Below are 16742 nucleotides of genomic sequence, written 5' to 3'. Positions count from 1 at the left end.
CTTCCCCAGGGCGGCAGAAGCCTCAAGCCGTTCACCAAAATCTGCTCGCTCCACAGTGACAGCACTGTAGCCAGGCAGTGCTAGACTGTATTTCCCAGCCTTCTTTGCAGCAGGCCTGGCTACCTTATCACGTTCTCGCCAATGGCATGTGAACAGACATAAAGTGATGCACTTCCAGGCTGGACTGTTAAGCCAGTGCAACACCGGTCTTGGACTACATAGCATAGGCAAGATAAAAACTCTGTAATAAATTATTAAAATTTTTGGCCTCTTTGTTCCCTCAGCCTAGCCTAACACAGTGCACCCCAAATCCTTACCTGGCAGGAGCCTAGCCAGCCAGGTCTCAGTTTAAACGTTAGCTTCTCAGAAGACCTTTCTCCTTCATTACTCCATATTTAAGTAGCCTCTAATCCCTTACAACACACTGCCCTACTAAATTTTCATTGTAGAATGTATTACTATCTGCATTTTCTTGTCTGTTGTCAGTCTTCAAAGAGACTGCTAGAACATAAGCTTCATGGGAATATGCACCTTTGCTTAGTTCACGCAATGCTGCATTCACAGCACCAACTCAGTGTCCGGCACATCATACTCAGTGTTTATTGAGTAGTAGCTTAATTTTTTTCTTATAAATTTATTTATTTATTGGTTGTGTTGGGTCTTTGTTGCTGCGGCGGGCTTTCTCTAGTTGTGGAGAGTGGGGGCTACTTTGCGGTGCGTGGGCTTCTCATCGCGATGGCTTCTCTTACTGCGGAGTATGGGCTCTAGGCGCACGGGCTTCAGTAGTTGCGGTGTGTGGGCTCAGTACTTGTGGCTCACAGGCTCCAGAGCACAGGCTTAGTAGTTGTGGCACACGGGCTTAGTTGCTCCACCGCATGTAGGATCTTCCTGGACCAGGGCTCGAACCCGTGTCCCCTGCATTGGCAGGCGGATTCTTAACCACTGTGCCACCAGGGAAGTCCTTGATTTAATTTTTAATTCAATAGGGATGCAGAAAAATTTTTAGCAGGGCTTAGAAGTAAAAGCACAGAAAGAGAACTAGAGCCAAATATAAGGCTGCTTCTCTTTACATCTGATTTGGGCCTTTTCTATTCTAGGAAGACAATGGATGAGGAATTACAGCCCAAGTCTGTATAACCGTTAGCAGAGAGGTGCCGTTTGCCCATGTCCAGATTAGTCTTAGATGTGGGTCCGATAAAAAGTATTAGCTCACATGGAAGCCTGCAAACTTACTAACCTCAGAATGTCATCCACCTTTTAAAAATTTTTTATTAAAAAAAAATTATTTTTTGGCCGCACCACACAGCTTGCGGGATCTGAATTCTCCGACCAGCGACTGAACCCAGGCCCACGGCAGTAGTGCCGAGTCTTAACCACCGGACAGCCAGGGAATTCTTTGTCATCTCTGTCTTTTAAAATCCACGTTAAACTCAAGGTCAACAGTCATCCTGGGCTAGAATCCCTAAACCTGAAAACTGACCTCAGTGACCTGGCTGGGTTTCAGGCAGTTTGTCACTCTACTTACGGGCCTTTGAGATGATAAACTGTGGAAGCATGACACTGTTTACAGACTTATTCCTTCAGTACATATCTGAGGGCCTACTATGCACAAGGCAAAGCTCTAGGCACTGGGAGATAGCAGTGAAAAGGAGACGAATCCCTGCTCTCATGGAGCTTACATTTTAATGGGGGAGAAAGATAATGAGACAGAACTGAAATGCAGAGTATGGTAGGTAGTGTAGGTGTTAAGCAGAAAAATGAAGGAAAGTGACAAGATAAAGTAGACAGAGAAGGCCTTACTGAGGTGGTATTTGAGTAAAGACCTAAAGGAAGTGAAAGAAAAACCCATGAAGCTGTTCGGGGGAAAAGAACATTCCAGTCCAAGGAAAGAGCAAATACAAAGGCCCTGAAGAGAGAGAGCATGGCGAACTCGAGGAATATGGAGTTCCAGGTGGCTGAGCGAGTGAGGGGGAGGCAGGCAGGTGAAGGCAGAGAGGTACACAGGGGCCTTGGAGGCATTGTAAGGGCTTTGGCTTTCACCCTGAGTGAGATGGGGGCCCACTGAGGGGTTTTAAGGAGAGGTGTGATCGGATTTAACAGAATCATGCTGGCTGTTGTGCTTAGAACATCATGTAGACAAGGGCAGGAGACTTAATGCGATAACCCAGGTAAGAGGTGATGGTGCCTTGACCACGGTTCTAGAAAGGATCAGATTTCGAATATATTTTGAAGTGGAGCCAGCAGGATTTAGGATGGGTTGACGTAGTCGTGAAAGAAAGGAGTCAGCATCTGAGTGAACAACTGGAAGGGTGAAGTTGCCATTTACTTCTTAGGGAAAGACACAGAGGAGCAGGTTGGGGCAACGAAGTATTTCTGGCTCAGGGAACTTCAGCTTCAGGTATCTGCAGTCGAACAGGGAAAATGTTGGCTTTTAGTAATTGTCTAGGAGGAACCAAGCCACCCTAGCCCTAATTTTTTTTTTTTTTTTTTTTTTTTAAGGACAAAAATCCATAGGTAAGGACTGGTACAGTTAGTTGGTTAATCCCACTAGAACACTAATAGTTCTGAACAGGGAAGCAGTATCTGGTGACAGTTCAGCGCTTTTATGTAACATGGCAATATGTTCTGCTTAATTCACATTCTGAAATTTAGAACTATGTTCTTTTTTGAACTCTTTTTTCCCATTTCTCTGTATTTCTATTTTTAAATGTATATCCTACCCTTTTCTTAAATTTTCCTCCTCCAAGCTGTAGATACATAGATTCCTGCCATGAATCCCCCAATGCATTTATTTCCCTGATACTTTTTAAACCTTTTTTTTTTCTTTAAATAAAGATGCAGTGAATTCCCCTTTCTCTGTGCCAAGGACCCGGAATTCTTTCCACCGATAACTAATGTCTCACAATTTCCTACCACTATCAAGTACTAGAAATCTCATTTCAAGTGAACTGATTATCAAAAGATTGAGATCTGAACAATGGCAAAATAATTAGTACTTCTTACCTCCAACTAGAAGCAGGCTTTACTCTCAGCATTCTTTTTATAAAGGCAAGGAAAGATAACAGAACACGGGGGGATTTGTTCAAACTACTCCCTGTATATACAAGCTGATCCATGTACACTGGAAATCCTTTCAAATAAAGGCCCCACAGCACAAACTCATGCACAAAGCAGTAAGTCCACACTGGTTAACATCCCAGAGTGTTTCCAACTTACTCACAAACCCCTATGACCACCCCAAAAGTCCCCCATTTTATAGACAGGGAAACTGAGGTACAGAAAGTTTAGGCAAGTTACCCAAAGTCACACAGCTAGCAAGTGGCAAAGCTGGAATTCAAACCCGAGCAGCCTAGCTCTAGAGACTAGTCTGAACCACAATACCCTGTCACCAGTGTTGTTTCTATTGCTGTGCATCCACTTGCTTGTGCAGTCACCAAGTGCAGACATTTCACATCAGCAGATGGCCACGGCCTCCTGCAGTGTTTATCTGGAGGTCACTAATGGCTTGGAGATGCCCACTTCTTCTGGCGTTTAGGTTCATGGCCACAAGTCACAGTGCCTGGGCATAAGTTATTTAAAGGGCAGGGAGACAGAGACAAGGACAAAAGTAACCAACCATCTCAATTTAAAAGAAACCGATCAAACAAGAGTTTATGATAAAAACTTTATTGTCTTAAATATCAAATGTTTTACACATCACTTTTTCTTCAGAAAGTTCCTATTAAAAAAAAAGAAAAAGAAAATAAAGTGTTTTGATTACTTAGGGCTGACTTACATTTCAGTATCTGACAAAAACTCAAACCCAAATTCATCTAGTTCACTCAGCTGCAGACAGGTCCTATGTCTAGCCCCTAAACCAATGGCACAATGCAACCAACTGTGGGATTCCTGAGTTTGGTTCCCTTAAGTTCTCAGAGTTTTCCCAACTCTCAAAACCAAAGCATTATGGGAGTAAAAGAGCTACTGATTGGCAAGCCTATTTTGCCAATCAGCCTAGTTGTTCTTGTAAGATGCAGTAGCCTCAAAGCTTAAAGAAAAATCAGGAAAGCAATAAAAGTACGACTGCCAAGAACAAAGGGGAGAAGAGGGATTTTTTTCTATTTGCTAAAATTTGCCAAATATGGCTACAAAACTGGTAAACAAACCTTACTTGAGTGCAAAGCCCATTAGCCCAACTTGCCATGGAAATAAAATTTTGAATAAAAATGGGCAAGTCAATGTTCATTGTAAGCGCATAGTAAAAAAAAAAAGCAAATACGTTGATCTGAGTATATCACCAGAACTATTTCAAAAGGATGATCAGGAGAATAGAGAATGGAAATATCATCATTCAGAGGGAAAGGTCTCAGATGGGAAGCACAAACTCAAAGCTGTGGGGCCTTCAGGGAAAGAAAAGGAAGTCTGGTTAGCATCAGGTAATCTCAGACCAAAGGAATCTAGACACAAACTGATGTGACTGCCTCTGATAGGAAATTATAGAGGTCTACCTTTCTTTAAGTCACTGATGCATCATTCAGAGTTGTACGTAAAACAAACTCATGGTAAACAAAATAATTTCTTATTAGTCATGCATCTTCCCAGGAAAAAAATATACCAGCATGCCCCTTCCCCAAGTCAGCTAATGAAAACCTTCCTATGGTACGTATTCAAAGAAATATAATTCTGTAAAAATTATTCTAATTTTGTATTCCACACCCCCACCCCAAGTCTTCTGTAGTTTGCTTAACTTTTTTTAGGTAAAAGAAATATCCTCTAACTCCTATGTCCTTGCACCATTTTCTCTGTAGCTTTCATTCCCTAAGATTGTGCTCTGAATCTTATCTGCTATATCCTCTCACCATTCACAGCCCCCAGAGGGTCTAGATTACCAATCACCGATACATAACAGATAAACCTGTGAGAGTTTTCTAACTGTAAACCTCAGAAGTCACTAGCAGTTAAGGTCCAGAAATTCTACCTGTATCCTTCAGGATTACTACATACACGGTGATGTTTTAAATAATGGGTTAAAGAATGTCCTTTTGATGGAGCTGTCCTGTTGAAGGATTTGGTAGAGCCTCGAATCTTCTTGTAAATAAATTTTGCCCACCATCCAGTCCCCGAACCACTGCTTGCTACATTTTCTGCTCTTGATTCCTATTTTCACATCTTGCACTCAGCTGCTTTAAAACAGCAAATCCCCCAGAATCCTCTGCTAAGTCCTGTTGGCCCAGATGGTTAGTATCCCAGAGCAGCCGTGCTCAGAGGGGGAGTGGGAAGGATGCCGCAGCACACTCCGTATTTCTATCCTGCATGGAAGGAGGTCCTGATGGAAGGAAAAGTTGACTGTCACTGGTGCATATTAGGTCATCTTCCATTTACTTGCACTTGCACTTCTATCCTGCCCAATTCCCCCTCCACCAACAGTATACGTTGATTTCTGAATCCTTGATCTCTTCAAGTGTTTCTACCAAATGTTAGAACATTTTCCGTTGGTTCCTCCGATTCCATTTTTAAAAAATATTTTTTTTAGAGCAGTTTTAGGTTCACAGCATCTAATTCCATTTTGAGCCTGATTTTCCCAGTTTTCTCTGAATTTGAACCAAATCATCCTAATATGACTTTTAAAATAAATGATGCTAATAGGCAAACATAGATCTTGCACTTGAAGCTAAAATTTGTTTCATGTCTCTTTACTAGACTGAAGGCTTCACAAGAGCAGCTTCCAGTCTGTTTTAGTCACTCCTGTATCCCCAGTGCCCCCCAGTACCTGGCACACAGGCACTTAAATGTTTGAATGAATAATGAACTCTTATTCAAAGATTCAAACTGCAGAGCCTTCAAGAGAGTAAACATTCCCTGTAATATAAGACTTTCTTGAACTTTTGCTCTGCCTTCACCACAATACTGACAGTGCAACAAAGAACATAATGAACGCTTAGAAACCATTTTTGGGGGCATACCTGATACAAAAAAGCCGTGTCATAATCCTTCTACCTGGGGAAATCTAACGATTTGGTGCAGGATAATTCTCAACCAACAATAAAGGTGAGCCTTAGGACCACTCCACACATGCCTATCTCCAGGAGAGCCATGTTCACACTTCCCTGCTGTCCCCCTCCTTCCACTTTTATTCCCCACCCAAATTTGATGCCTCTGCTATTTGGAGAAACTAAGGCACAAGAGAAAATCAAGCATATCAAAGGTTCCTCCCCTAAGTTCTTTGATTTACTCAAAGAACTCCTAGTAACATCTACCAAGGGACCACAAAGGTAGAGAATTTGAGCCATGATTTTACGTTTCTGGTTCTCAAGGACATGCTTTGACTTTACTTTGTTGTTAACAGGAATTGGCATTTTTAAATCTTTCAAAAAGAAAGCTATTTTTATTTCACAGAACTAAGTTAACATTCATCTTCTCGCAAGGGAACTCTTGAGAACTCTGTCTCTTTCTAGTTCAGCCGTGGACTACACTAAGTCACCAAATTCAAAGGAGATATTTGGCTTTTTGGTATCTGTGCTAGAGAATGCATAATCCAGTTAGCTTCTCATATGATATGTTACCACTGATAACTAGTTTGAAATATGCAGCAGTTCAATTATCCTGCTTATACTCTCTGCAGGTGGCAAAGAGATAGGAAAAGGAAATCAGAATGTACTGCAACTCTTCTGGCCAGTTACTTGCAAGGCTGTTTTTTATATACATAAAAACCACCATTAACTGAAGACTACATCTGTAGATATAAAAACTGTTTGCTTTTTAATCTATGTAAAATTAACTGTAGGATATCTATCACACATGTATATATACACATGAACTGATGGTTAAACCAACTAAATTTTTATGGCTTTTACTAGGGAAAGTAAGCTGTGCTAAGGGAAAAACAGGCAGATTCCACCTTAGCTGGTTATCATAGAATCAGTGACACAAAGTCTCATATATCTTTCCATGTAACTCTCTTACTGGAGAAATGCTCTGGGAAAAAAATACAAGGTGTGTGTCTCCCTTCAGTATATATGGAGACAAGGAGCTCTGGAAAGTTCTGTAGGCTGCAAGGCAGGACAGTTTTCATACACACTCACCATCTATGTAGTTCCCTTTGCAACTGGTAATCTTTATATGTTAATGGCTAAAGCCCAAACTGTGGGATGAAGGCTACTGGCTGATGTCTGGATGCCTAAAGAGGTACGAGTGGAAATAATTCTTACCAGCTGCGACGGCAAAATCTATAGCCTAGGTATAGCTATCTGGTTACCAAGCACATTCTTATACACAGGAACCAACTAAAGGGAAACTGCAGAAGTCATATAGGTAAATCTTCTCCTCTCTTTGGTGAATAAACAGATACCACCCTTGGAGGTACGTGCTGACCACAAGGCTATCCATTACCGGTTATGGCAAAGGAGCTATCCAGTAAAGCAGCCCATTACTGGTTATGGCTGGCCATTATCAGTTCTGTTGGCAACCAGAGGAGTTCACAATGATTTTATCCTATCCTTGGAGAAGTTAATCTCTAATTTCTGCACTTTGAATAAAAATTGAAAATGAAGGTTCTCTAGTGTCATGTTCCTGAATTCCTTTTGTGTTTTACAACTGCTAAATTTAAAAATGATTTAAAATCTTGACAATGTCAACAACTTTACTTTCATACAAACGATGGACAGGAAGATTTAAAAAATCAAAAGCAGGGCTTCCCTGGTGGCACAGTGGTTGAGAGTCCGCCTGCCCATGCAGGGGACGCAGGTTCGTGCCCCGGTCCGGGAAGATCCCACACGCTGCGGAGCGGCTGGGCCCATGAGCCATGGCCGCTGAGGCTGCGCGTCCGGAGCCCGTGCTCCACAACGGGAGAGGCCACAGCAGTGAGAGGCCCACATACCGCAAAAAAAAAAGAAAAAAAAAGAAAAAAAAAATCAAAAGCAATTATAAGTTGAAAGATAAATGATGAAAAAGGACAAGCATATTTGGCAAGCGGGTTAAGCTCAAAGTATTCCTAATAAGAATACATGTACAACGATAGGCCTATCCAATTTTCTCCTAGAAATAAATATACATATACATACAATAAAAGCTATCATAATGAAACCTTTTCCAGACTGATATTCTATATCCCACCTGGGACTGACTCCCAAATCTCCACACTGTGAAAATTCAGTGGCCAAGCCTCTGAACAGCGGTCAGAGGAACTGCTAGTACAAAAAACCTCCGAGGCCCATCTTCATACAGAAGGCCTTTTTGGAGGAGTCTACTGTCATAGACTCACCCCACTTTGTGACCCTAAAGATTTATAAGCTTAGAATAAATTCCCAAGCATACCCATAACGCAAATCAGGGGCCCATTGCATTGCTACTAAATTCTGCTTCAATCATAGCACCACTACTTAATTACAGTCACAGCTCTAAGAGTCGGTTGACAGAAATCCTATAAGCAGGTTCCTAGTGCATCTGACATCTTTGGTGTAGGGCAGGCAAAAGGATCTACAGCACATGATTGTCTAAAAGAACACTTTAAAGACAATCTGGCTAACCTGTTCTGAGCGCCCTTCTGAACACAGTAAACTACAACTCTTTCTGTCAACCATTCCCTAACTTCAGAGGGTCATGAGGAATCTATGCAACTTTCCATCATATCACTCAGGCTCCTAACACACATACGAACCTCACAGCTAAAAGAAAGAACATGGAATAGGGTAAAAGAAATGTCTAAGTGCCCCCAAATCAAAAAATTTAAAACTCCTGAGATATGAGCCTCCATTTTGATTGTGCTCAATGACGTGAATTTTGACAGAAAGAATAAGCTTTTAAAGAGAGTAAGACTTTAGACAAAAATCACTTAAAGTTAAAAGTTCACAAATCACCCCTTTGAAGCTTCTGTTTCAAACACATTGCAAATTATAACCTGGAATAGGGAATTATCATTCTCAAAATTCTCTTCAATAAAACCAAGATTTCAGATTCCTGCTAGGTGCTTAAGAGGGTTTATTTTCCACGAAAAAAAAGTATCTAAAATCTACCCAGTAGAATTATTGCACAGTGGGGCCCACAGGACAGTGATTTCCAAGGGCTAGTCCTCATATAAAAAAAGGCCACAATAAATACATCTATATACTATGCCCCACTCTAACTTGACATGTGTAAACACAAATATGACGAAACCTTGCTTAAAAAAAGAAACTCCTGAGGAAAGAAAAGGATGGAAAACTCTACCAAGGCCACGTGAGTCAGAAACTCCAATGACTATTTCCACTGCCATGAAAGACACTCACCAAATACACTGACCATTCCAAGCACCAAGATAAACCAGTGACAAGGTTATTTATCACACTTGAATATTGCACTCAGATCACAGCTCAAACTAAGCTTTAGAAGAACTTCCTAGAAGAAGATGAGTTTGGAAAGGAAGTAAACTGCTGGCAACCAACCCACTAGCGGAACATAAGCTCATCATTAGTCATTAAGGGTTGAGCTGTGATCAGTGAGATGCTACCAAACCCAGTCACTAGTTAACTCCAGTGTTCAGGCCGTTATTTTTCACTCACAGTTCCTGAAACATCACCATGACATTTGCAAATGGAATTACAGTTTTTTCTTTCTTTTTTTTTAATCTGGGTAGCACCATGGTTCGCGCTAATGTTAATTCCCTCACAGTATCCCACCCCAGGTATCTGGCAATCCATGCAGCAGCCTGTGATGTACAAAGCAGCCCAAGTTTTAAACCCTCCCAACTCATCCCATTAAAATGTCAAGTCCTAACCACACGAATAGAAACATACCACTCTAGGAGATATTCTTCAATTTCCTGTGACAACTGATGAGTCATAATACATAAAGCACTGAGTATGATTCCAAACACCAAACCATGTGATCAAGTTTGTAAACCAAAAATTGAGTCAACAAGCCACACCTTGCCTACAGCACAGACACAGCCAAATTATGAAGTTGATCTGTTTTTAGCTGCATGGGTGGTGGGATTTCTCACGGCTTCTGCTTTTTAGAGCATTCACTCTCATTCTAAAATGGTACGCTATACACAAAACCACCAATTTCATTCCAGAATACATCATCTTAATGTTAATAAAAAGCTCCTGTATGCACATACTGCCAATACATTTAAAAAGGCCCAAATTTCAACAAATAGAATAGACAAATTCATCAGACAAGAGATCATAAATTACTTTGGCCGAAAAAAATCTTTAAAAAAACTCTGGCTCAACATTCTGCTTGCAGGTTTCTACATATACTGTATATGTGGTGAGTGTGTATGTGTAGATATATAGCTTTCTGTAAGGGAATGGAGTATGGTCTAGCCCACTTTTCCATGGTTATGTAGGAACTACAATGTTCTTTGCTAGCAAAACAAGAAGTGCAAGGTCTGCATTTCCACCAACTCGATGCAAAGCCCCAAGAGCTTCCTGCAAAGTAAAGCCGGCACGGAGAATCCGGTCAATGTCCGCAGCAGGAAAAATTAATGGTGCAAGAAAGGAGGGACTTGATGATGGCTGGCTGGTAGGTGGTACAAATTCTAGAAGTGGCCCTGCAGCTTCAGAACAGACATTTTCTCTAGTCTCAGGCCTGTCTGTCACTGGATTCTGTGTGCCCTGGCCCAAATCTTTAACCAATATGAAACTGGATGACAAGGACTCAGTGTGCTCAGAAGTCTGATTGCGTGCATCCTCCTCACCTGCTAAAAGTCTGGGTGAAATTTCTGCACCAAAGGTGCAATGTAGTTGACTGGACGTTTCAGCTGAGGCTACAGTGACAGAACTGCTCTCATTTACTGACTCCTTAGACTTGGGGACACCTTCCCTATCAGTTGATACGCCATCACCTGGACCCCTGAAGTTAATATTTTCTTCATCTTCTACTCCAGCGTCAGTTGAAGTGTATGTTAATTCTTCTGTCTTCATTGTTACAGATGTGGCCTGATGAAAGGAGACCTGTGAACAGTGTTCACTCTGGGTAGCTGTAAGATGCTCATTTTGGGTCCATCTCTCAGAAAGGTCCTTAATACCTGTTTGGCCCTCAGTTACTGTCTCTGATCGACAGATAACTTCTTCCGATGTGTTTTCTGAAGCTGGTTTACTACTAATGACCAAAAGTTCATGAAGTTCCTTCAAGGCTGCCGTTACAGATGAGCAAGATTCCTCTGTGGACTCTGTGGATGGCTGACAACTGCCACAGAGGCTAACTAAAGAGGAGGGGCAACTCCCGTATTCTTTACTTGTTCCAGACATTTCAACATTACTTTCTGGAAGCTGTAAATCCTGAGCGGAAATGGAATTACTCAAAATTTCAGAGGAAGGGTTACATTTTGATGTTTCTACTTCCATCAAGGGATTATCTAAGGTGAGATCAGATGCACCGATGTTCTTGACACTGGTATTCTGACCACCTGCTGAATTAAGCACAGCAGCTAGGGACTGTTCAACTACATCTACTTCCATAAGTGTTTCTGAACTTGAGCAGCCGAAGCACCCTGAAGGTAGAATATTTTTCTCTGTACCCGAGAGGTCCACAGTCTGCTCTAGCCTGTCTCCTTCCATTGTAGCTTCCGAACCAATACTTCTTTGTCGATCCTGTTGCCTTTCTCCAAGAAGTCCAAGGTCCCCTGTGTTACAGAGGCGCGCTCGGTCACGGGGAGCATCCTGCCATATAACCTCATGCTGTCCAGTCCTCGGTTCTCCATGCTGCTGAAGGCCACTCGCTTGACTCAGGTCCTGATGTTCTGGATGCCAACCCTTTTCATCCTTAAGCCTCTGTGGTTCCTCCATCCCAGTGACAGATACACTAACTTCCTGTCTGGCGTGGAGATGAGATGTGAGGCCCTGGGTGCTTCTTTCAGCAGATTTCTCTAGATGACCTGCACCAATGGCTTCTTCGAGTGAATTCTGCAAAGGCATGGCTGGCCTCTGGTCTGCTGAAGAAGCACAAGCAGAAAGATCCTGTAGAGGAAGATGTTCTTTCTTTTCACAGGTTACCTGGAATTCAGCTGAAGCCTTCGAAGCCTTCAGAGCTTTAGGTTCAATGCTGTCTGGGTCGCTGGGCTCAACAGGGCAGACTGAAGCAGAGACAGAGTGAGCAAGACGTGAAGGATTACCAATCTCAGGACTCTGTCCTGAAGGATGGGCTTGATGGTTAAATCCATCTGAAGTTGGTAATGATGACATTCCCAGTGAGGTAGTTTCTTTACCGCTTTTCTCTACATAGAACAACAGTCAAAGGAAGAAAGATTAATTAGCAGGTTACAAAGTCCACTAAATTATCAGAGAACACAAATCTAAACAGGACAGAACAAAATCAGGTCCTTAAACTGGGGTTTGTCTTATATTTATAGCCTGTATACAAGAACCACTCTCATCGTGGTGGACAATTTAACATCATAGCATCAGGATAAGAGGTAGGCATGTTCTTAACAAAATACGTGTACTGTAATTCAATATTTTTATTTAAGTACCACATAAGGGCTGAGTTAGTGCTCAAGACTGAAGGACATTTATGTATCTTTATTCTCAGTGGGTTCAGAACTCTAGAACAGCTTCTCCAAGTGTGTTTTCTCTATCACTTGCCCTAAAATCACCTGGGATGTTTCCTAAGCACGCAGATTCTGGATACCATCCGTGGGATAAACCCAGGAATTTGTATGTTCAGTGAGTTCCTCAGGTGATTCTCAAAAGCACAATACAGTCTTGAGGATTTCAGTACTAGAATGATTCTCGTGCCAATTCTCTTTCAGAGTGTCAGATGTGAACACTGAGAAGTCTAAACCAGGTATATCTGAGACAGAGCAGGAATTATAAAGAGAAATAAGAATGCAACCACTGCTCAGGGACCTTCAGAAGACAGAGAAGCAAACATTCTATTTATTTCTATCCAAACATTCCAAAAACTATATGAGCTTGACTCAGAACAAAAAAAAGCGCTAAAGATCAAACAGATTAAATCCCAATTATTATCTTACCAAATAATGCAACTTTAAAAAGGATTACCAGTTACTTTATCACAGCAACAACTAAGTGAGAATATTTAAGTACTTTAAGGGCAGGGAAATGTGGGCAGGGGAGGGCAGTGGAGGGATATAGTTCATAAATTTTCCAATAAGCAGTAACAATTGAGATCCACTGCAACTTACTGACCATTCATAAAAAATGGAAGGATTAAATAGCACACCTCAATGTAAACATCAAGATGCCATTAAACATCAGTTCCAACTCTCCTTTTGCCACTAATCCAATTAAAAATTGACCTCTATGCAATTATTACAAGATCTTTAATTAAAAGTCAAAGGCTGGTAACAAAAATGACATCACAATACAAACTATTAGGACAGATGCACCTCAAATGCTTCATGTTGACTGTACCTTAAGAAGTCATGAAGCAATGCAGTTATGAGTCAAAAGGCTCTAAATCATTCTAATCCAACACAGGTTAACAGCTTGAAAAGATAAAGCACTATGTCAGGAAGTTACTGACTTCTTGTGAAATAATCTTATAGTTTAGGGATAAACAGGATAACAGCATATATCTCAGTGCAAACTATTTTCATTAGAGTCTAGAAACACAGTTTTCAGTTTTATTTATCAATCTCTAAGGCTGACTCTGAAAGAGGTTCAATTTTGAGTTAATGAGAACACAAAGATGCACTGTAGTCATATATCCATGTTATTAGCAGCACAGAGGTGGGCAAAGGTAATGGCCTTCTGGCAACGGTATGTCAGTTATAACAGCTGGGGGAGGTGAAGGTGAACAGGACCTCAAAGTACTCCGTACTCACTATGAAAGCAGCATATAGTCCTCCTGTAGCTGAGATGGTCAGTTTCACTGGCCTAAGTCCTAAATGTAGGGGAGGACTGGGTCAGTACTATAGGACAGGAGAAGAGGATGAGGTCAACGGACATTAATAATTAAAGATGGCTGCTTTTAACCCATCCTTACAAGGAAAATGAAAGAAAGAAGCAATTAAATGCTATATACCTAATTACAACCAGCCTGCAAAACCCTATAAAGTCCTAGGTTGGTAGAGTCTAAAAAGACCACTTTTCCTTCTTTTAACAGACCAGTCAGTGCACTCAGGCTGACGTTTATCATATCTGCATACAGGGAGACGGAAGCAGAGAGCCTCCTGTGGAAAACTGTCTGGCTAGGGAGAGAGGGAAAAGCAAAGTTTCAGCTCTTGTTGCAAGATTAAACTTCAGCCCTGTCTATGTTATTGACTCTGTGACACTGGCCAAGTCACCTGGCCTGTTTCCATTTCTTCTTCAACAGAATGAAAATTTCAGCCCCTCTATAATGCTGGTAGTTGTGTGCAGTAATGTGAAAAATACACTTTCAGTTTTTCAGAAGAAAGGGACTTACAAAATCCCTAATAACACAGTCATCTCCACCAACAAAGTGCTGTGATGCTAATATTCTTGATTTGATATTCACAGTGGTCATTTGTTTTCGCTGGGATTTTTCCCCCTCGAACTGTTCTAATGACGGATAGAATTTTAAATAGGAAACCATGCTTAGATATGTATGTATGCCAACATACAAATACACATACAGGCTAGTTGTAACCAGATTAAACAAGGTGAAATGGTGAATGACAGAAGCTAAATTCTAGAACTGCTGAGGATACGAAGTCTTTCAGACCACAGACGATGACTGGGTGGAAGGCTTAACGTGGTGTCTATAAATACCTGGTCTGGGGCCCACTCCAGCTGCAGTACACACACACTACATGCATCATGGCTTCTGACGCTCTGTTTGAATTAGGAAACAGACAAGCAAACCTTGGGTTAACAATGCAAACCACACAGCATGCAGGGTTATAGTCTCCACTCCTTTGCCATCTTTAAGATCAGGAACTGGTAGAGTCAAAGTGGGGGAACGTTCCTGTAGTTTGGACATCAAAAATATTTGCTGGTTGCTTTAATTCTCTCACAATACATAAAGCAATGTGTCAACTTCAACAGATTTTCAACAGAACTTGGAAAGAAATTAACTTTACACACCTACACAGAGAATTCATGGGCAAACATGTGAAATAGGTGAAAAAAAAGTAGATCCATAGACAGAATTACATGATATGGAAATCTTATGGAGTAAAGGTGAGCAAACACATATTATAGAAACTTTCAAAGTTTCTTTTTCAGTTGAGATTTATTTTTAGAAGAAAAACAAACCAAACCTGATTACTTATCCTGGCTTACCTTATTTTTTAAAATATTCTGAATTATTACTTTTTTGAATTATTTTTTAATCAATAGAAAAGATAAAGATATTCTGCTATAGGGTATCCACCAAAGAGACAGTTTTTAGCAAAAATATGTTCAGCTACTATGTCTAGGGGTAGGTGATTTTTATAATAGTGGGAAGCTGATGTTCCAAACAAACAGAATCTGATGTTGAAGAATTACCTTACTAAACATTACAAAAATTAGCGCAAGCCATACATACACTGTCAGTAACAAAAGGTCACATGGGTAAAGAGCCACTTCCTTTTAATCCTTTAAAACTGGTACACCTCCTTCACTATGGCTGGAAACATCTGTGGTTTCTATTTTAATCTCTTCAACTTTTTATTAAAAGAAAGTAATTACTCAAAGAGGGTAACTGTCAGGAGGTTATAAAGCACTGCTACCATCAGCTAGTGTTTCTCAAGTGAAAGCACCAAAACTGTGGGGGGAACAACAGAGGTTTCACAAAATGATAACATACCCTCATTTTATTAATGTATAGTATTATGACTAAGCTGACAAGTTACTAAACAAAACAAAACAAAACAAAAAGTAAAACCTTCTAAGTAGATATGTCAAACTCATTCAAGTTTGCCTTGCGGGTAAGGTTAAAACTATTAATTTAGTCTTTCTCTGTCTGGTTGTTCAAAATTCTCCCCTTCCTACCAAATACTTAAATCACAACCCAAACTGTACTTCATATGTAAAACTGAGCCAAAAGGTGGTGGTGGCGCAGATTCTGAACACAGCCAGCTTGGAAACTCCATCTGCTACTCACACTCATTCTAAAGCATCTCAAGGCTAGACCGCCGGGTGTTCTCTGGTGATACACACTGGCAAAATCTGGCTGCTTACTGTTAAAGCTCTTATCTTTTTTGTCCTTGGGAGAAAGCTATTCCCTGAACTTGTAGCTCTAATACATTTTACTATATCAGCAAATGCAACGTGTGATATTAGTCACTAATGAAGAATTACAGCTCAAGACTTGAAAATAACTCAAACTTAAAAGTTAATTCTCTTTAGCTTCCAGAAAATAGATTCCAGAGTCACTGTTCTATAACAGATGGGGAAAATTTATCCACAGAAGTGGGATTTCGGCATAACTGTGTCCCTCCATTTTACCCAGAAAACTTGGTTTGACCTTTAGAATTAAAGAAGCTACAACAACTGAGACCTGGGAAGAAAAAGTATTACGTAGCTTCATGTCGGTGGCAGCACTTTCAGTAGATACCAAAAAGCTCAGTGCTGCTTAGTCACAGACACAATGTCATCCTCCAAAATAAATGGGCCTAAGAAAAGAAGAAGAAAATTTCCAGGAAATGTTGAACTCAAAAGGAAGTTTCTGCTTACTGTTATAATTTTCTTCAAGAAAAAAAAAAAAAAAAGACAAGATTCTTTAGGAATCCCACCAAAATGTGCCTAAGCAAAGAACCCCCACTCTATCTTGCGCACAGCAATGGACTGCTATTTCTGGATCTACTGAAACACGGGAGGTTTTCTGTACTGTATTTAGAGATGGGAAGAGGCAATAAGAAGACAAGGAACATA

At 40.8% G+C, this 16742-nt stretch overlaps 2 protein-coding genes across 4 annotated transcripts in view; both read right to left on the bottom strand.

Annotated features, from left to right (window-relative positions):
- Window positions 1–3650: 3650 nt before the first annotated feature.
- On the bottom strand, window positions 3651–13879 carry RSC1A1 (regulator of solute carriers 1). The gene is made up of 2 exons (XM_032621426.1): window positions 13748–13879; window positions 3651–12175 (listed from the first exon to the last, which is right to left on the bottom strand). The coding sequence occupies exon 2, from the start codon at window positions 12141–12143 to the stop codon at window positions 10299–10301; it is 1845 nt and encodes a 614-aa protein (XP_032477317.1). The 5' UTR covers window positions 12144–12175; window positions 13748–13879; the 3' UTR covers window positions 3651–10298.
- The window catches only part of DDI2 (DNA damage inducible 1 homolog 2), a 43333-nt gene continuing 30241 nt past the window's right edge, over window positions 3651–16742 (bottom strand). Inside the window, exons 9-10 of one of the 3 annotated variants that reach the window (XR_004348285.1) lie at window positions 14655–16483; window positions 3651–12175 (exon numbers count right to left, since the gene is read on the bottom strand). Coding sequence is in view for 2 of the 3 variants with exons in the window: in XM_032621445.1 (XP_032477336.1) it covers window positions 16434–16483 (50 nt within the window). In the remaining variant the exon portion in view is untranslated. Of the gene's footprint in view, window positions 16484–16742 lie in introns of all 3 variants that reach the window. The other 2 variants (XM_032621453.1, XM_032621445.1) reach the window with 2 other exon arrangements.

This window comes from Phocoena sinus, chromosome 1, assembly GCF_008692025.1.
Source record: "Phocoena sinus isolate mPhoSin1 chromosome 1, mPhoSin1.pri, whole genome shotgun sequence".
Classification (NCBI taxonomy): domain Eukaryota; kingdom Metazoa; phylum Chordata; class Mammalia; order Artiodactyla; family Phocoenidae; genus Phocoena; species Phocoena sinus.
The sequence above is the reverse complement of the archived record's forward strand: the minus strand, read 5'-3'. Positions and strand labels throughout refer to the sequence as shown.

Excerpts from the sequence above, each read along its gene's own strand:
- RSC1A1 (XM_032621426.1), bottom strand. The coding sequence starts at position 12,143 with ATGTCATCATTACCAACTTCAGATGGATTTAACCATCAAGCCCATCCT.